The 21,169-nt window shown below is 44.8% G+C and overlaps 2 protein-coding genes across 2 annotated transcripts in view; one reads left to right on the forward strand and one right to left on the reverse strand.

The window, feature by feature from the left end:
* Positions 1-3,704, forward strand: part of CRAT (carnitine O-acetyltransferase) — a gene marked incomplete at its 5' end in the record, with an annotated part of 17,676 nt that extends 13,972 nt beyond the window's left edge. The window contains 1 exon segment of the mRNA XM_082327601.1: positions 397-3,704. Coding sequence (XP_082183727.1) covers positions 397-612 — 216 coding nt within the window. The 3' untranslated portion in view covers positions 613-3,704.
* Positions 1,314-20,542, reverse strand: DOLPP1 (dolichyldiphosphatase 1). Its single transcript, XM_082327602.1, has 8 exons — positions 20,462-20,542; positions 12,641-12,741; positions 10,900-10,984; positions 10,531-10,630; positions 9,581-9,679; positions 8,099-8,227; positions 7,195-7,284; positions 1,314-6,715 (listed from the first exon to the last, which is right to left on the reverse strand). The coding sequence occupies exons 1-8, from the start codon at positions 20,535-20,537 to the stop codon at positions 6,679-6,681; spliced, it is 717 nt and encodes a 238-aa protein (XP_082183728.1). The 5' UTR covers positions 20,538-20,542; the 3' UTR covers positions 1,314-6,678.
* Positions 20,543-21,169: the final 627 nt, after the last annotated feature.

The following is a 21,169-nucleotide window of genomic DNA, read 5'->3' on the forward strand; positions in this document are numbered from 1 at the left end:
ACCTTTGTAAAACACCAGCATAACCAAGGCCAAGATCACCAGAAGCATTTGGTGTCTTCCTGCAAGCCATAGCAATTGAAGTTAGCTGCCAGAATAGCTTTACGTTCACCTGCTGCGCTGTGATTCTTACCGATACAGTTCTGCTTGTGACTTACTACAAGCTTATCTTGGGGAGAAGTAGTACTCCTCCTTTGCAAATGCATAGGAAAACACATTGATACCAAATGGCAGAATTCAGCATGTGTGTGGTGGTAGGTGGGTCTGACCAAAGAGGCCCTCTTCTAGAGCATTTTCATGAGGTGGCAGTTTCTTCTTCTTCTGTTGACAGAGCTGTTAGCATTTGATGGCTACATTTCTCTGGCTGGGTAGAAGTTTTTAATCACATTGTCTCCACAGGTCCCAGCAAAGACAGACTGTGTGATGTGTTTTGGTCCCGTAGTTCCAGATGGCTATGGAATCTGTTACAACCCTATGGATGAACACATCAACTTCGCAATTTCAGCATTCAACAGCTGTGCTGACACAAACGCAGCCCGCATGGCGCATTATCTGGAGAAAGCACTGCTAGACATGAGGATCTTGCTCCAGGCCACTCCCAAATCCAAACTGTAAGAGGCAAACATGATACAAAACCCCCAACTAAAGGGGCTATCCCTCATGCACTGAAGTTCCCAGTTCCTCAGAAAATGATTGAGGGGACAGCTTGCCCTGGAACCTAGGAGGACATCTACCATTTGTTTTCAGCAAGAGGTTACAGAATAGTCATCCGCAGATATTAGCGGTGAGAGGAAACGCTGTCTTAAGCCAAAGCAGAACTGATTGGTTCTCTCCCATCAATGCAAAGCGCACCTTCCGGTCCTCAGAGAGGACTGAAATACGATTTTTTTTTATGGGACTTACTGTAAAGGAATACAGAATACCGTCCTTTCCTAGTATCTAACTCCATTTGGTGAGGAAGGTAGTTCTCCAGGAAAAGCAAGGAATGTTTACTATATGACGGAACTACTGTTAAGACCAAGTCTTTTTACTGGTTTAGTCCTCTGAAGAGCACAGCATCTTTGAAACTCGACTGAAGATTTTTCTGCTGCTCCAGCAAAACGTCACCATTGACCTTTGGCAAGGGGAGAAAGAAGTTCTTAAGTCGGAGCAGTTAGAGTGCACTGCACTACACTAGTTATCCCAGGCACTCCGACCATTACATGCTTTCCAGGCCTGGGAATGTTCCCTTCCCCTCATTTTAGGATGCTGGGATCTCCTTTCTGTTGCACTGACCCTATTAACAACAGAGTATCATTCGCTACAAACTAAGGTGGTTTGTTTGTTGTTGTTGTTCTGGGCTTTTTGTTAAGCTTGCTGTTGTGGTCCTAGCCATGGATCCCCAGGCTCAACGTAAAGCTTTTTCCCCGCAAAGCTTCCACAAAACTTCTCTCTTGCACAGGTTTTGCTGGCTTTGGCTTTATCTACCTTAACATTTGGAGAGATGAGAAGGGATTGCCTATGCATTTAGCAGGACACTTGCTTCACTGTACCTTTCTTTGGAATTGAGGAAAAGAAACAGATGCTGACCTTCTGTTATTAGCCAGAAGGCCACGTGCCTACTCTCCTTCAGGGCACACATGTTAACCCAAGGTGGTTTTATACCTTGCTTTCAGAAACAACATATTTGTGCATAACGTGTTATGCCTAAGTTGTGGACAAATAAGAATGTTTCTGATTAGGAACTCCAGAACATACATCTGTTTCTGGCCCACAGAGTTCAAATCTGTTAGAGCCGAAGGAAAAACAGCTGCAGAATCACACTTCTTTCACATCACTCTGCTTTAACAAGGCAAAAAAATCTTGAAAAGCAGGAGGAAAGCCGAGAACATGCGGGCACTGTAGATGTTTGTCCACAGTGGCAGCCACTGTTCCTGCAGTAACAGTACTGCACCTTTTCTGCCACTCTTGGGAGGTTTTTCTTACTGCAATGTTTACTCAGATTTGTGCCAGCTCTATTCTGTGAGAGAATGATCTCATGATAATGTTTTCATGTTCAGATGACAAACTTGAGACAGTAAAAGATAATATATAAACATTAAAAATTTTAGGATAGGAATTTTTCTAAGCACTACTCCCAATGAATGTGCCAGAATCCAAGCTCCTGACTATACTTTTATTTAGTAAAGCTGTATGGTAATGAAGAATTCTAGTGCTATTTCTGCACCAGGAATTTAATATTTAAATTGCACCCCCTTCAAGACATGGCTACTGGGACACCACCGTAACCAAGAAGCATTAGGAGTGTGATGGCCTCTTTTGTTACAGGGAAATATTTGATCATAATTGCTACTTTTCTGATCACTGAACAGCAAGGGACATGATCAAAGTGCCTTGGTGAACATATATGAAGAAATTTGCACTAAACCTTTCTAAAGTGAAAGAAAAAAAAAAATCATTCTAACTTGCTTCTTGGAAGACACAAGCCAACACTACTGCATTTTTTCCTAAAAGGATGTTATTTCAAAGCTTCTATCTTATACCTAAATAAACCTTAAGAAGGAAAATTTAACTGAAACTCACCTGCACAGCCAGTGATTGTATGAACTGCCACTTTCACATCATCTACATGGATTTAGTTGATCTTTGAGAAGAATCCTGAATGGAGTGATATAGTCTAAAAAAAAAAAACCCAAAAAAACCCCACAGTAGGAGCACTACAAACCTGTGAGCACGCATCCCTGCTCTGCTGACTCCTCTGTATGAATTAGGCTAAAAACTGCAAGAGGACACTCAGTATTATCACGGTGGAAGCGATTGTGTAAATACTACATAAAAGACCAAACCTTGCTGGAACAACATCTGGGTTTATGGAGCCTTTTACATTGAAAAAAATACTCTTTTTGCCAAAGTAATCCTCCCCCCATACTGAATCGGCCTCCGTTGCTAGGGGATGAGTTATTTTTCCCTGTCTGCAATGCCTTCAACCACTGATGCTATAGTATTGCCACTTAAGTATTTGAGACTGGCACTTTTCTACTTCTGTCTTATCAAAGGGGAAGGCTCTCAAAGGAAAGTGCCTATTAAAGATTAAGCAGAAGTATGCGCTGCTGTGACTGTATCCCAGAAGATGGGATTGATCTATTCTGCATCTAAATCTGGATATCCCACTAGCTTCAGCAGAGTACAGCTGCAAGAAGCAGGCTATCACATTGAAAGAGATACAAGATTCATAAACCATTTAACATATCCTTAATGATATATGGAGCTGAAATTCAGATGAGTGAAGCTGATTTTTTTAAGTGCTTGAAAGGACACTAAAATCAAGGTTTTTCCTTTAAAAATTCTTTTCTTATTGTACAAGTTCTAAAATGCCATGTCCTTCCGCTTCATACCTTCTTGATTTTTTCAGTGTCAACTTACTGAATACCATTCTCCCTGTTTCCGATTGTTTTACCAAGAGATGTCCGTTGTCTTAAAGGCACATTAAGTACAAGAAACTTAAGTTCCAGAAAAACTACCAATTTGGAACAAATAATTTAAGAAATGCATAGACTGAAGATATTCAGATAACCCTTGGCATATGAGTGCAATTTATGACACAGCCCGGTAGTGTTGCATGCTTTGCTGGTTAGCTGTGTTAAATGCTGTTTCAGTAGTGTAATCCATGTCATGCAAAGTTTTGAAATGTTCTTTGAATAAAATGAAACACAATAAACAGATAAGTGCTACAAAAAGGCTTACATCTCCTTTGACGCTGCAGAAGCTACATAACTACCCTTATGGGAGGATGTTTGTGTGGGGACAGCAAGAACAGTGAACCACAGCATTCTGTCACCTTCCTTTTATTGTCTTAGTATCTCCATCCAGCCCCCTCGAGTACAGGGGAGGAACAGAAAGCATCCGCTTGCAAAGCCACATATTCCAAAGAAAATATTCCATTTCAGAAAACTAGTGGCAGGAGACTTCATACAAGTGTAGGATAATAAGGCAGAGCTCAAATCTTTTTCCTGCACAGCACCATTTAGTTAAGAAAATCCATGGGATCACTAAGGAATTTCTACTATATCAAGTATTGCAAAGATTTCTGGAAAGGTACAGCAAAAGTAGGCAGAAGATGCAGATTACAAACAACTCACAGAGAACAGAGAAGAGTTTATTATAGTGTCTTACAAGAGCTCTTCTTCCTCTCCCTTACTCCTAAGCATGACTGTGGGAAGCTTGGGTTTGAAGGCAACATGAAGTGGAACAGCTTTTTACACTACACCGCTCTCCACGAGGAGATGAAACCTCCTCCCTATCTCTAGTTCTCAATAGGTGCTTCCACATACAGTTTTTCCAGCAGTCTGCCATAATAGCGTAAGAGAGGCTAGGGAAGTGCTAGCCACTCTTGAAACAATCCACTCTCTCAGCCTTGTCCTTGGGGAAGAGAGTCGTGATCTCCCTTCTGGCTTTCTGAGTTAACTTACAAGAGATATAAAGAGAAAATAAATGGGTTTTGCAAGACATAAGTGATTAGTACCGGCTTTCAAACCGAAACGTATGGTACCACCATGTCACGTGGCCTATCCGATGTCCTGTCTCATTTTAATAGAGCTGTTCTAAGTCAGCTCAAGTGTCCTTGTGAAAGCTGCAAGATGCCTCTTTATTCTGATGCACCTTCAGATCCAGCGCTCAGGTCCTTCAGATGTTAACAGGATTGCTCATGTTATGCAAATACTAAACAGTTCTTTATAAAAAAAAATATATTTGCTGTAACAACTGAAAACAGTTAGTTTACTACCCGTAGCTACTTAAACACAGCAACTTAAACAGCCTTCATTCCTGATCTCCTAGATCAGGATCACTGCCTTCTACAGTTAACACTCTGGTTGTCCAATACTTTCTACAGCAGCTCCCGCTCCATACGAACACAGAAACTCCTATGGCAACAGGCACAGATGAAAACTTAAAAAAAAATAATCAAGATGGACGGAAACACATCTCACTTCAAGCAGCTTTATAATGCAGGAGTCTGATTAAAGTGGAGCTAGTAAAACAGGCAGCAAGACTGGGATGTGACAGTCATTTTACCTCTGCTCACCTGACTGCATCGAAGGCACACCGATGACCTTTGAGCCAGTTCAGAAGCTGTCCTTTATCTGTGAAAGTTCAAGTCAATTGTGCTTTGAATAAGTACTCCCCTGTAGTTAGACTTGAACTGCTGCATTATATACCAGAAATACAGAAAGTGTCCATGCACAGCCCTGAAGCACTTTGAGTATAGCCCTTGCCAGGTTAACTCATGGATCACAGAAGTCGTAGACATCACCAGCACGCACAGATGGCAGGCACGCTCCCACAGAGACGCAGCATCCGGAGAGCTGACTGGCCACATGAAGAATCGGAATGGAAGAAGGATGGAAAGCAAAACTTGCTTGTAGGAGTTCGGCGTTCAAGGTTACTACTGCAGAACCCCGACCAAGCCACTGCAATAACTGGTAGGATAACCTCACTACTTGAGTTCACAGTTGGATTCTAACAGGACTCTTTGAGAAATAATTCAGACAACAGCTGAGATAGTTATTAGTCATTTGCCTTGTTATTCGTTTACAGTTGTCACTTTGTTCATTCTTAAAAATCCCTCCCTTAAGCTTTAACAGAAAAAAAATTAAAAATCCAGTGCTTAAGACAGAGACTAGCAACTGAATTTTGTAAGGCTTTGGGCTGACTCTTACTGGAGCACAGCACTGCTTATAACCAACGGGCTTTCTGGTGCCATCGGTAGCACACTCAGTACAACAACAGAAGCTGTACAGATCACAGCAACCCTGAGGTAATAAAAGTATAAAGGAAGAGATGGAATAAACGTGAGATATGTATGATAATCTTGCCACCTAGAAGAGATGCTGAGAAAGACACTCTTGCTAATTACACAACAGGAGCAGCAGTGGAAAAAAAAAAATAGTCAGTATATTTCAGTTTTTCCTTTGTTTTACACACACACTCCCCTTAATGGTATCCGTGCAGGCTTCCCTGCAGAACCATCACTAGTGTTAAAAATCAGATCTTTAGTCTTTCTTTCCATCTGTACAAAGTGCAGTTGGAATTGATTTTGATCTCCCAAAGTGGTTGCAGAAAGGAAAGGAAGCCTTCCTCTCCCTTCTGCCTAAGTCACCCCATCCTTGTTCCCCTCCCTCCTAAGAAGTTTTTTAAAATTAAAAGCCCTAATTAAGTATGATCAACTTGAGATTAATTTTGTCATCTTCTTCCAAAAAGAAAAACCCAAACAATAGGCAAAAACAAAACACACAATGCCTCACCCACCCCAAAAACAATAGTTCCATTTAAAAAAATAAATAAATAGTGCGTATATTTCATGCTGGAAAAAAAAAAAAGTCACAGAAAGGATTCATTTTTGGGTTTCCCTCCCCTGAACATGACACCAGGCATTTTCTCCCCCCTCCCCTGACGTAGACACGATGGTACATTCCAACCGGCAATGTGCATCTGTGTTGAAAATGAGTTTCTACTCCTGCACGGTCCCACATGCATCAGGGAGCATCCAGCTCGCTGCTAAAGCAGAGCAAAGGCTTTCAGGTTTTGGGTATGGTCCCTGCCTGTTCCTTTGGTCCGTCTGTTAAAAGGCTCCTTGCTGCTCCCAGGTCTCTGCTCTTGTCCGTCTCCGTTTAAACGTGCACTCTGGTTCCCACACTTCCCGAGTCACTGGAGCTTCGTACCCAGCTTGCGCTGTCTGTTTCTGCAACGGCAACAGAGGGCAGGGTGAGAGAGGCGGCCCCGACCCTACCACGGGGTATTGCAGCAAACCAGGGGACAAAATATAGGAAGATTAAAGTAAGGCTCTGCTTAGCTCCACACAAAAATAAAGCTGCCCCTACCATACTCAAAAGGCAGAATAGTCCTTCCTACTCTACAGTCCTAGAACATCCATCGTGTCTTAAGTGTGCACAAGCTGACATGTGGATGCAAGATTATAAACAATTGCGTGCAAAGAACGTGGGCTAGGGCGCTGAAATACTATTTAAACGAAACATTCTTTAATCTCAAACACTCCCCACAGACTCACCTTCCAGATGCAGTAGTTAACCCACAACTTGGTATTTCTTTACTCTGCACTATTCTACCCACAGCAACTATCTACATATTAGAAGATAAATTAATAACTACATGTAACAAGTCAAACCAGCTACAGCTCCTCCACCCCTCAAGATCACTTACCTTGCCTCTGCTCTTGTGACTGTGTATTCAAACCACAGGATGTTAGGAATGAGGCTGGTATCTCGGATTAAAAAGAACTCTGAAATTGGCCTGGAAATGGACAAAGTGGTGGAAAGGGGGAAATAATTAGACTTTTCCTCCACCACAATTTTGATCAAAATAAAAAAAAAATAGCACGAAAACTACTCCAGACTTAACATTACTACTCTATTACCCTTCAGTCTGGGAAAGGAGCTCCTCGTTAAAATTTAATAAAAAAACCCAACACTCTTGTTTGGGGTTTTTTTTTTGTTGTTGTTGTTGTTGGTTTTTTTTTCCTTTCCTTATACAATGTTTCCAGACTATATTACAGTGAAATTGCAAAGCCATTTCACTAAGTCAGACGGTCATTAAGAAAGGTCTGTTCTGCTTGAAAAGCTTCTCCAGCACTCCGCCACACCTTACAACTTTAGTAGGGCTTTACAAACGTACAGTTACTTAAATGTTCTCTCTCCCGCACAGGATCAGGCAAGGACATATGATTCTTTGTATATGCGTGCACAAGACATGGAGGAGGAGTAGGTTACACAACAGTCAGTATGCAAAACTGGAACACAACCCAGAAATTCTCATTTCTAACATCTGTAACTTAGGTGGTTCATAGAAGTTTGAGCAGCCCATTTACAGTCAGGGCTTGCACAGCTACAACTAAAATTTTAGCGACTGAAGTATCTTTACGTTTGTTTTGTTTCAGATGCAAGGTACAATTTTTACACCAATTGATTAGGAAAATTTTCTTTTACCAGGTAATTCTACGACACCTGTGTTACCAGCTCATTGCAAGGGACTCATTTAATGAGCAAAACAGCAATCCACAAAATGCAGACTTGCAGGAATAAAACCTCCCCAGAACAGAGAGACTTACCATGCAGCTATCCTTGGGAAGAGAGGAGTTAATATCTCTTGTGTGAAGGCAAACCAGGCTATGGCCATAATGCTCCCTGCCACACCTCCGTATAAGACTTGGCTCCAGGTGTGGTAAAGCAAATAAACCCTGCAGTGGAAGAGAAGAGTCACCAGACAGGCTTTAAAACAAGAAGAGGCATGACTCAAGGGCTGATGTTTCACTGGACCCTCAGACATTCTGAGAAAGTTATCCTCCAGATGTTAAAAGTGGATATCTTTTTTTAATTAAAAAGCTTAGGGAAAAAAAGTGGGGGAAAAAAAATGGGAAAAAACTGACTTCCCTGCTACAGCAGTTTCAGCTTAGAGTGCTTCTAGTTTGAGCTTAACTCAATAACCCTCCACATTCTTCTTCATATATCTTTGGATTAGCTGAGGAACTATTACTGTTGGTTCCCACAAGAGACTTTTCCAAAGCCAGTAACAGGATAAGCCCCCTCCAAGCCACCAAAGCTGGGGCTTAAATGCTTTTAAGAACATAGACAGCATTTTTGTTATGATTTTGCTGCTCTCAAACGTGACAGCACAAAGGCTGCACTACCACTGCGTGCTTACTGTGATTGCAGCCATTCACAAAACTGTATTAATGGTCTCTTCAGTTATCCCTGCACATGAGCTACATGAGTCACGTTCAAAATTCTTTTCACCCATATATCATAAAGCCATTAAGATCATCTTATCTGACCCCCTGCCTAGAACAGGCCACTGCATTTCCTCAAATTAATTTTTATTTTAATTAGAGCATATATCTCTTATGAAATTGTCCTGTCAGAATTTTAAAAATAACCAGTAATAAGGAATCAGCTCTAGTGTACACTCAACTGTGCCAACAGGTAATTACTTTCCTGTGGAAACCATGGCCTTATTTCTAGCCTGAATCCGTCTGGTTTCCAATCGCTGGAGCTTATTTTATGTATGTGTGTGTATATATTTTTTTTTTTAAAGCTACTAAAGCGAAAAAAATCCATTATTGAAGTTTCATTTTCTTTATTCATCTTAATACAACTGAATCTTGCAAGTCAAACAGCTATAAATGTTTTTGTTAACTAATGCTCAAGCAAAACAATGAGTTTGATCAACTGGAGCAATCCACATGCTGCAGATGCTGGTGTGCCAAGGCATGGTGTAATGCTTTCATGATTAGTGCCGGAAAGAGGGCGAGGCAGTGAGGCTACAGCATGGCAATGGAGCCGATGGGGAAATCGGTACAAGCTCAGCTGATCTTGCGTTTTAGAAATGCTTCTGTGAAGCACCACACATGTAGCACCTTTGTTTGCTTATTTGAAGGGTCTCATGGCAACACAGCAGCTTCCACAAAGCTCTGACTTGTACAACGCAGTCATCGAGAATTAGATCAGAAACGCAGGATAAGGAACGACAGGTCTGCTGGCTGTTAAAGGCCACAGGACTGTATGAGAGCATAAGACAAACAATTGCTCCATACCTACTATATGAGACTAGCAAAGCCACTGTGACGAGGCAGATGGACAGCACATGTCGCCATAGTAAATCCAGAAACCTCGCATTGTTTGTTTGGTGCATTCTGAAAGAGATGGAGAGCCATTAGCACAGTGGCAGGGAGCTGAGCAGTCCTTATCTCTGTTCTCACTATCTCTGAAACCCTAGGAAAGCCGTACTCCAGTGGGGTCACGGGCAGCTCAATACCATCCCAGCAGCAATCTGTCCCACTGGCAGCAGTTAAAGAGAAGCCAGAAAGCCGTACTTCTCTCTCTCCAACTGTTAACAAGGATTGCTGAGATGGAAGGCAAAATGCTCACAATTACTGCAACTGAGGTGAAAGGCACATGCTGAGCATATGCAACAGGGAGCCAAGACGTCAGAGCCCCTCCATCGTCCACAAAGCTAGGAGGAACTGTGAGTTTTGTCTTCCTCCACACGTGGAGCCACAAGACAGAGCCATGCCCCAGCGAGAATTTCAGAAAAGCACAGCACAGCATGTAAAACCAGTGCTTGGTAAGGGAGATGAACTAAAAGGTCATGCAAGTGGGCAACAGGTATTACCTAAAAGGTTGCAGACAACCCCACTGACAAAACTGAGTAGACACATGAGAAAGCAGCTCTTCTTTCCTCCTCCCTATTCCCCCCCCTCTCCCCTCACACTGGTGGATCATCGTGGCTTAGAAAAAGCAAATCAGGAGACCTGTACCCAGATAGGCATAGGAGGCCCACCCGTACCCTTCGGTTTGCAGCAACGGTAACTACAGTCCCACATTCAGATTGAGACAAACATGCTTCATCCACCCTAGCCACAGAGAATTGTGCAGTTCCTCCGATTTAATTCCATTATGCCACTTAAGTGGCACACAGTAAGGGAGCCATCTATTTGAGGTGTTTCAACATATTAACAGCCAAAACCTGACATTGAATTTTTACCTTAAATAAAGGAACAGAAAGGAATAGACAGAGAAAAACCACATGAATTGGGAGTGGCTGGACGGCATCCCATATTTTGTGGTCACTGTTGAATGGGCTTCTGGGAAGAGAAGAAGAAAGAGTATGGTCAAGGTCTACTCTGTACATAGCAGCTGGAACGCTCCAGATGTGAAGCCAGACCACTCTGCTGGAGTATGTGCACACGAGTTCACAGGACACGCCTCTGCTCAGATGGCTCTGCCAGCCTTCGTACACCCAAACATCCAAAGCCAACATGAGGCAAAGAGAAAAATACCCTCTAACCCCCCCACAGTTAGCATTCCACTCAAAACTCAACCGACACCATGACACCAATGGGCCATACCATACCTTCGCAGGGCCGAGGCTCCCGGATTACATTTTTTATTAACCAGTTCACTCCCTCGTTGAATGCCAGCCCTCCCAAGAAAGAGATCTGTGAAGGCAAGACAACTGTGTCATCCTAGCTAAAAGATCCATCTACTTGCCAGGCTCTCTCTGTTGAGAAAACCCCAAACCATATGTTCCTAATTTTCTGACTACTGGAGTTAAAACCAATGGCTTCAAAATTCTCTACCTAAGGGAGAAAAGCATTTCTTTTTCAGCCCACTTTATGTATTTGGCAACACATTGTGTATATGCAGCTTTTCAGCAGATGATACACAGAAAGAGACAGAAATGACACTGTAGAGCGATTCCGTTAGCATACTTCACCACCAAGTGTAGAAAGTGACACTTTTTAACAGGGCAGGTTTTAAGGGATTCTTTCCCCGACGACCAACAGGGGGAGTGCACACACTGTTATTTGGGTAAATAGCTCTAAAAAGGTGCCTTTTTAGGCTTTCTGCCTTTTCCCTCTATGAATATTTTCATCTTGAAGTTGCTGTCTTCAGTCTAAAATGAATTCACATTCTGAACTGAGCCAGACTGGTAGCATTTATTTTTATTCTTTAATTCCACAGTCCATACACCTCCCCTAAATTAGTCCTGCTGCTGTGATCAAATTCCCAGCTGGCAATGATACTCTGCCTCCTTAACACTCAGTCCCATTCCAGATGATGAAGCAATTTTTCACTCTCTGTCCTGAGCTACGGGTCAGGCTGCTGCAAGTCAGCTAGTGTCTCTCTCCAGCTCAATGGTGACTTCCCACATAAAGAACTGGGAATCAACCTCAACACCTGTCTCATTATCAACACCTAACAAGCCCCAGTATTCAAAAACCTATGAATTCGTGCAATAGTTACTCTAGCTTATTCTCTTTTGAGTCGACAAGAAACCTTTGGGTTGCCAGAACTTAACAGCTGCCTCTCCTAGCCCGCATCAGCTTAATAACCTAGAAGTCCCATTCCCAGGTCCCTTGAGCCACTGGTTCCCATGACACCATGGCCCTATACTAGAAATCTGCTGCCAAAATCCTTTCACTGGCCCCTATTTTATCTGTTTACGGAAGGCAAATGTTACAAGAAGTTTATACCTCCTAAAAGGGAATTTATCCATGACACTGGTTCCCAACTACCTGTCAGAGCAGACAGAAAGCATTACATATTACAAAAAAGTCTCTTGTTGGTCATTCGGACAGAAGCAAGTCTCCTTGGTCCCTGGTATTCGATTCACAGCTGGGAAGCAGCCCTTATAGATAGATGCACTCCCTTGAGAATCTGTAGGTCTTATTTTGTATCCCCTTTTCTGCCTCAGTGGTTCAAAGAAAGCACATCCTACTGAGTTACAGACACCATCTCCTGCACATGCTGCCCATCTTGAAGGAACCTACTAGTGCTATGATCCTACTGGATCTTGGGAGTGTTCCCACTCTGCAACAGCATTCTTTAGTTCCTCAGATATCTCTCTAGATGTTTTTGGACAGATAATGCCCAAAACATACCAGAGAGCAACAGAAAAATCAGCAAAGGCTAAGCAGCCTTTTAACCTGGTACAGGTGATAAGTGTCTCCTGCTGTCCTTTGACAGGAAGATCACCTTACCTAAGCTTGCTCCTTAAAGAGAAAAAAAGAAGTGTGAATACAGGAGCACCAGGTGACAAACGAAAAGGCTTTTGTCATGAGAAGAAGCTGAGAAGGGAGAGAAGGACTCACCGTGTGAAGCTCTCTCTTGAATATGATGAGTGTTACAAAGCCAACAATAATGAATATTGGACCAAGACTCAAATAAGCTAAAAGCTGACCAGAGAAATCACCTAGGGAAACAAACAAGAGAAACAAATCAGTTTGAACTTCACAGGTACTTGCCTGCCACCAGAGCATGGGTCACTTGGTGCCCTGAATCGCTGAGAGCAGAGGGGCAAACTCAGCACTGCAGCAAGTCTCCATTTTGCAGGCTGACTGCTGCTGCTCCAGCCCGAGAGGAGCCGAGGCAAGGAAGACAGCAGTGCTTACATGCAGGTTCAAAACCAGGGATGAGAGGAGCTTGGCATCGTTCAGCAGAGATTACTGCCAGCCAATTTACAACAATGACCATGGGTGTGGGCCCAGAGTCACTTTAATCCAACATAAGCACAGGCTGCTGCAAAAGAGGCAGCGTCTTTCCCTCCCTCTCATTCATACTGCCTCCCTGTGCCAGCAATTACCAGCAAACACTCCCCAAACAAATCCTTTCCCACTCCCTTACTGAAATGGGTTAGTTTTCAGCTGGATCAGCTCCCTAATCTGTCTCACCATGTGTCTGCATGAACACTAGCATTAGCAAAATGGGGAGGAAATGAATAGCTAAACACAGCGGGAGATAAAGGGGAAAAAGGAGAGGAAAAAAAAAAAAATAAAGACTGCTTTTTAACCAGTAGCCCCCTTGTATCACACAGAAGTGACTTTGTGCCTCCACCCCAAATAGCTAACAGTCTAGTTATCCCCCAGGGAGCATCGGGAAGCAGCAATGGGACCTCACAAGAGGTCATAAGGTACCTCAAAACCTTTATCCTGAACTATCACAGACATCGAAGTAGGCAAACAACAGCAAAGAGCAGCTATGTATTTTAATCTAAGTTTCTCTTGCCTCTGTTCCCTGAGAAAGGACACATACAAAAGTATTGGAGAGAAGATGTCAGCATAAATTCCAAGGAAACAAAAAAATTATCAGAGTAATTTTGCTCCAAGATCAGCAACTGACATCAGGAGAGCGAGAACTATCTACCAGAGAATCTTTAAAAGACAGTAGCAACTACAAAAATGCAGCATGAACCCAGGGAGCGACTTAAGAGACAGGGCACTTTCTATATTGGTTTGCAGAGACTAGATCTTCTCCATCCCATCACTGAACACAAAAGGATCAGCCCCCACACAAATTTATTCTTCCTCCCTCCTCTCGAAAGGAAACAGGATGCCTCTGCAAGGCTGAGCATTGGACTCATTCCTAGATCAATTCCACTGCAAGATACCGAGTCTCCCCAGCCCACGCACCCACATCTTAAAACAGCACTTGGCAAAATGGACTTCAACCTCAGCCTCCGAATACTGGAACTCATTAAATAAAAAAAGTTATTGCACTGCCACAGAGTTCACGCTGCTGATGTTCTTGCCACATCGTTGTGGTTACATCAGGTACAGTGCACAGATCCCTCTTGAATTCCAGACTCCGGGTTAGATTTGGGAAGCAGCACCATCATCAGCAAGGATTACTTGCAGGAGTTTTAGTTTGCTACACCAGTAGAATTAGGAAGAGTTGGAGGACAAAACCCCCAAGGATACTGGGCTTTCACTGAAGTGAGGCTCTATTATTGTTTTTAACCTGAAAAAGCGTTAGAAGACACTGAATTTGCGACTTCTCTTGCACCATATGGCAGGTTAGCCTTGCATCAGGTGGGTGGGTCCCAAATGCTCCCAAAGCAGAACAGCAATATATTACGGTAATGCAAAGTGGATGTACGTGACAGTATCGGTTACTTGGCAATGGCGAATCAAGCCCCTTATGATTTTACACAAATCACAAACTCTACAGAATTAATCCCGTCTTAAATGACGAGGGAATTCATGAGACAAGTCACCAGACAACCAAAACTACCCTGAAAGCCTTAGGAATACTTTCCAATAGTCTCAATTCCAGTGTTACCAAATGAAGATAGCTCCTGAGCAAGGAATCACCATGTTTCGGGTCATTCACTTTGTTAATCCGTGGTACGTAAAGGCTTAGCACTTCAAGACTAAAAGCTGTAATTTTGTCAAGTAGAAACCAAACCAGATTATTTAATCTTCTCAGAGGGGGGTCTATTTCTTGTGCAGATAGTGGAAGAATACTTAAGGAATTAGTCTTTTAATTTAAATAGCATCAGTAGTACCAAACTCAAGATCCTCTATTATGTTATAACATACCCAATAAATCAAGCCACCCAGACTTCACCGGCACACAACCCACCCTTGAACCTGAGGTGGAGAACCAGAAGCTATTGCTCCCAGATGCTGCCTGCAGGCAGAGTACCAAGTCCTTTACTCCGACAATCTTAACACAATAGCTCCCCAAACATTTCAACTGTCCATTTAAAATAGAACAGAGATAGCATTAATAATATTTCATATTCCTGTGGCTAACAGCAAACAGAATCACATTCTGAAGCACTTTTTCTAGGGGAGGAGGCAAATAAATAGCTGTGCACTAACCGAAGGCAGCACTTTTGCTATGCCCTGGGAGCTACACCAGGAACTCACTAATGCCATCATAAATGCACTCGCCAGATGAGCGGCTTAAGGCAGAGCTGCACTAACTAAACCAGCTCCGAAATGACTGGAAATCCCCAGTGAAGAAGGCAAAGCAAGCTGCGAGAGAAAGGCCAGCACTGATCACCGCACAGCGCTCCCGGGGCCTCGGAGCGTGATTACTTGTGTCACTCCTATCTGCTCTCACGCTCCAGTGCGCTCAGAGACTTATTCCCAGGGAAAGGGGACTTGCAGGAGAGCTGACAGTTTGAAGTCCAGTCAGATCTAGCAAACAGATCCCTCACCACCACCTTTTTATAAAAATTCATTTTTCTTCATTTTACTCAACTTGGGAATTTTAAAGCAATTCCTCCAAACAGTAAGGGCAGAGACAAAACCTCTGGAAAAAATGCAAAAGGAAAAATCTATTTAATATATACTTTGGGTTTTGTTTTGTTTTAAATTCTGCTTTTTTAAAGTCGAGCCTTCCTGGACATCATTTGGGGCTCAAAATGCCAAAATAAAGAACGCAACTACCTCATTTTTAGGCACCCAAGAGATAAATAGGTGAAACACTATACATAGCTCAGAAGCACGCTATTTTTTTTTTTCAGCCTTCATTCAGCATCTGCTTCTGCTGCAATTCAACATTTTACCCAGCATTCTTTCAGTGGAAATATCCAAGCTTTACCACATTAGCTTAACCTGTGTATAATGTAAAAATGTGAATCAACAGCACTCTAACCACATCCTACCACAAGATCTAGCTTTACCATCGCCACCACTGCTTCCTATTGAACCATCTATTTGTGGCACTGCTGCTGGTCGTACGTTCTTGACTAAATGCATGTGTGCAAGTCGCACAGACAACATGCAGTGTATGTGTGTCACACGCATTTACAGCGGTAAATATTCATGATGTATCATCATTTCCTCTAGTTGCGCATATCCTGATATCACAAGCTGTGGGACAGTAAAAATATCTTCAGGAGGCTTTAAATTATGGCATAAAAGGCACACATCAGACATGAAACTTCTGCAGGGAGATTAAACATAAAACTCCGCATTAAAGAAGCCAGACAACTGAGTGGTACCTGCTTTTTTCAACAGATACTACTTAGCTATGAAACAACCCTGGCTGGTGAGCTACCACCCTAAACAGAAATCACAGCAAGGGTTATCAGAACAAACATTGCTATAGTAGCAACACGTGCTGATACCGAACAGCAACGAGAACTGCTGAGCCAAAGTACACCCACAGCATGAGCACCTTTGCTCCGATGGGTTGATCCTGCACGCTTGCCCGACTGTAGGAAACAGCCTGCACAACTCAGAAAACAGGAAGATTCTCTGTCATTCTCCAGAGAAAGGCTTTGGCACACCAGGTTTCTCACCTTAAAGAATTTGCCCAATGTGAGAAGAGGAGGCCCAGAAAGTCCCAGAGCTTTAAGAATCCCAGCTGCACTGAAGAGAGGAAGTTTTTGGTTTTTTTCTTTTCTCCAAATAATAATAAAAAACCCAAACAAACCAGGAACTCAATGTTTCTCCAGTGAAACTCACCCTACAGACAGGAAGTCCCTGAAGATGAGTTTTAAGTCTGCAACAAAGTCATCCCATGCAAAGCAATGCATACGGGAAAAAACAACCCTAATTATACACACAACATGACAGGATTTAGTTTAGCTGTTATCAAACAAGAAACACTCAGGCTTAGCGTATGCCAATACCCTCAGAGTAGTATCCAATGCTCTGCAGCAGTCAAAAAGGCAAGAATAACATTTTTAAGAGCAAAACAAGTACCTGTTACAGCACTACAAAAACTTATTATACAATTCTGGTGTCACTGTCCAAAAAAGGATAGTAAACACAAAAAAGGCAAATAGAAAGGGGCCAAAGATAACAAGAATGAAACAGTAGCCACTCAGAAAATATCTAATAACTCATATTTTCACCTGAAAAGGGAAAACAGAGGACACAACAGTTCTATGAAGTTATGAACGATATGGAGAAATGGATAGCAAACATTTGTTACCTCTCACTGCACATGAGATAGAGAGTGCTTGATGAAATTACTGAGCAGCGGACTTAAAAGCAGAAAAGAAACAACAACCACATTAAGTTACAAAGCTCAGTGCCAAAGATACTGCGAGATCCAAAGTAGAAATGGGTTCAAAGAGCAATTGGACATATTCAGAGTATAGCTTTTATATATCCATCAAAGGACTTAACAATCCTGATGCAATCACCAGCTGATTACTGGAAAGACATCCAGAAGAAGGATTATTCCTGCCTACCTGCCAGCAACCTGACACTATGCCAGATCATTCCTTGGTCTCACCAAAGTACAGTTGCTGATATGAAAAGCTCCAGGACCAAACATTTCTGAAAGCAACATCAGGACAATATTTTTAAAGACTGTCCTCTTCAGCAGCATGCTTTAACACACTGTCAAGTAACACTGCCATTGTCGGTGTCCTCTCCCTATGTTTGATCTTGGCATTTACTATGGGTAGTATTTCAGTTGGGTCTCCAAGATCCCATTACTCAGACTAGTTTGCAGTTGACTACTGCAGCATTCATCCGCTGTTTCTCATTTGATCTTGCTCAAAGTTGACATCGCAGAAAGCCCTGGAGAACCGAGCAGCCACATAAGCAGTAAGGATGGGCGTTTGGCGTTTTGCACTATATCGCTATTGATAAGGAAACGTTAGATAAAGACAGGGAGGATGAGCACCCTTCTGGAGACACCTCTCCCCTTCACAATTACAAGCAGAAGCACAATAGTGGGCTTTGTCTGCCCGACAGCAATCAGCAGTGACTGCTTTTCACCTGGTCACAGCAAGAGGGACCATCACTCTTGGCAGATGAGAGTTGGGATGACAGCAGTTCTGCACTGGAAAGACCTGAGATTTTTAAGAGCCAGTTGCCACAGTGGCTCAGCACACTGCACTCCAGGCCAGCAGCCTCTGGGACCAGCCAAGAGCAAAAGATGTTTGCCACACAACAGTGTACGACATGCCAAGACAGCTTAATAATTTATGTTGGTAAATGCAGGATCTATTTCTCATTCTGACCCCTCTCTATCAGCATAAGGCTACATTAACTCCATTGTGCTGAGCACACTGCCAACATCGCTATTTTATAAATATACATTATCTAGCAGCTTTATGGACCTGGACTTAAGCTGTACACAGACAGAATATAAGCAGCTTTCTAAATAAAGTTAGAGCACTTTCCACAAACCCAGGTAAAAGTATCAGACCTACCATCTTATTGCAACTCATTTTTCTAGACCAAAATAAATTAAGAAACTTTTGTACCTCCAGCTGTTTTAATGTTTTAGTCCTTTCTCTCCACTTTATAGGCTTCCATAATTACATGTTTTATCCAAGACAAACACAGCGTTCATCCCCTCAACACATAACCCTCGTCTCAGTGGTGCTTTACCCCCTCCACACGATCATCTTCTCCATTTGCCTGTATAAAAGCTCAATGCAGGGAGAAAATAATCGCGTTATGTCACATTCTTTAAGATCTGACAGATAACCCTTGTGCAGCAATTTCAACCTTCATTTCCCAAACCAATCCAACAAATAGTGCACAGGACGCTCTGTGTATACTGCCAGGTTCAGATAAGGAGATAAGATATAAAGATGGATGTATCAGTACTACTGGAAAGATTATTCCCCCGTCTCCCCCAAACTGTCACATTAATATATTTGAGAAGGGGGATGGCAGAAGAACGTACAGAGTGAAGGAAAATGCAAGACAGAAGAGGAAATGCCAATCTTTCACATAAAGCATTACAGAAAACCACAAACCAGCCATACTGGGGGGACAGGGGAGGGGGGCAAGAAATAATGTATTTCCACCACCAGATCTTTCCAGTGTTGTCTTACTTCAAGTTTTCTGGCTAAATGGGTACTTTCAACCCAGAAGATCCCTAAGCACTTTAGAAGCTTTAGGTATTGCACTACTGAGAGGAGCTTTCATCAGGAACTAAAATCCAGTTATTGAAATAGGAGATAGAGCAACACTTTACGGTTAAGTTAGGGACTTTCGAGGAGAACTAGCAATATTGAGAACACTGTTAACACCAAATTTGGATTTTGACCAGGCTGTCAATACTAACATTCTCACACTTCACACCCTGCTTTTTCTATTATCTTTGATTACAAGGAGCAGCAAAAAAAAAAAAAAAAAAAAGTTTTTCTATCTCACCTAAAAATAGCACAGTGCAAAGCACCTGAAGAGGAGCTCCTAAAGACCACAGTTACTAACGAGACACTGCTTAGACAGCTGCTATCTGCATACAGACCCATTTGCTCTTGCACACTGGTAGACGGGGGATTCATCCTACCACAACGTGGGCCAGGCTGCAGGCACGCCGTGCCACAGGGAGACACCACAGGACCTTCCCAGATCGTTCCGCTGCCCCAGCTGGAACAGCCCGTCCTGCACGCCGGCAGCCATCGCTTCTCAACACTGACCTTACCCAAACCCACCTTGCCAGGAGCTGACCTACAGGAAGCCCTGTGCCTCTCGTCCTCTGGGCATTTCCCACAGCATCGCCTGATCGAAGCGCGACACCGGGGCCCGCTCCCGGCACAGCCACAAAAACCGCCTGGCAGCCATACCCACCTCAGGGACAGGGCCGCCACGGCATGGCGCGGCTCCCTGGGATGCCGCAAGGGAACACGCGCCAAGCCAGACCTCCAGCGTCAACCCAGGCGCCCGGCAGCGGGGCAGGGAGGGGACACCGGGCCCCGCCACGCCGCTGTGGGGCGGCAGCGGGGCTGCGGGGAGCGGGCGCGCCCTGGGTGGGGCCCGCACCTCGAGGCCCAGGGGCAGCCACACATGGCCAGGCATGCCAGGGGGCTGCGGAGGGGGCGAGGCAGCGCTGTGGCATGGGGAGGACGGCAAAAGGGAGGGCAGGCCCGGCCCCAGGGCCCCGGGGCGGCGGGACAGGGCCGCGCCCGGCCCCCCCTCCCGGCCCCCGGCCCCGCCTGGGGCTCGGCAGCCCCTGGAGCACGGCGCCTCGCCAGGGCGCATGCGCAGCGCCGAGTCCCCCCGCGGCTCACTATCCGGCAGCGGGTCCCACCGCCCCCAGCGCGCAGGCGCGCCTCGCCGCCTCAGGGCGGCCGCTCAATGGCTCACTATTTGGCAGCCGCCAGCCCGGCCCTCGGGGGTACCGTGGAGCGGCGGGCGGGACCCGCCCGGGAGAGCGGCGCGGCGGCCACCGGGAGGCCGGGCGGGGGCGAAGCGGAGCTTTACCTGCGGGATACTCGACGTGAGTGAGGGAGACCGGCCGCCACGGAGCGGGGAGCGAGCACTCTCCGACTGCGGCCATCTTACCCGGATACCGGGCCGGGCCACCACGACCAATCGGAACGCACATAAGGGGCGGTGCGACCAATGGGCGGGGGCGCGGAGAGCGGCGGGCCAATGACGCTGCGCGGCAGGTGAGGCGCCGGCCAACCCACAGCCACCCAATTAAAAATCCAACCCGGGGAGCGGCAGAGCCAATAGCCTACTAGCATCGGTGCCCAATAGGAGGAGGACGCAGGTAGCGGAAAAGCCAATCGAAAGAAAGGCGGGCGTCATCGCCCTTCCTCATTGGCGAAAGGAGCGATGCAGATTAGCCAATCACCAGCTCCCATTGCCGCCAGCTCTCAGCCAATCAGCCGCGGCGCTGTGGTGGCTGGCTCGGGGGGCTGAGGAAGGGGCTCGTTGGCGACTTGGCGCTTAAAATGGCCTCTGCTCGCCGCCGGCCTGCGGCGCCCCGGCCGGGCCAGCCCTCGCGTCGGAGCCGGGCCGGGCTGATGGGGAGCCGTGCCCGCGGGAGCGAGTCCCTCTCGCAGCCTCCCTGCTGCCGTCCCGGCGCCTCACGGCCTCCTGCTGCGGTGGTTGTATTCCCTGCCGCCGTGGGATGGGCCACTGGGGCCGGCCTGCTGAGGAGGCGGGCTGCCACTGAATAAAAAC

Source organism: Platalea leucorodia (genome assembly GCF_965183815.1).
Source record: "Platalea leucorodia genome assembly, chromosome: 15".
NCBI lineage: Eukaryota > Metazoa > Chordata > Aves > Pelecaniformes > Threskiornithidae > Platalea > Platalea leucorodia.

What these genes read in the sequence shown, in the direction of transcription:
- DOLPP1 (XM_082327602.1), bottom strand. Translation starts at nt 20,537, where the DNA reads ATGGCCGCAGTCGGAGAGTGCTCGCTCCCCGCTCCGTGGCGGCCGGTC. An exon ending in TCACGTCGAGTATCCCGCAG is followed by an intron (nt 12,742 to 20,461) that starts GTAAAGCTCCGC and finishes TTGTTTCCCTAG; the next exon opens with GTGATTTCTCTGGTCAGCTT. An exon ending in TCAAGAGAGAGCTTCACACG is followed by an intron (nt 10,985 to 12,640) that starts GTGAGTCCTTCT and finishes TTGCCTTCACAG; the next exon opens with ATCTCTTTCTTGGGAGGGCT.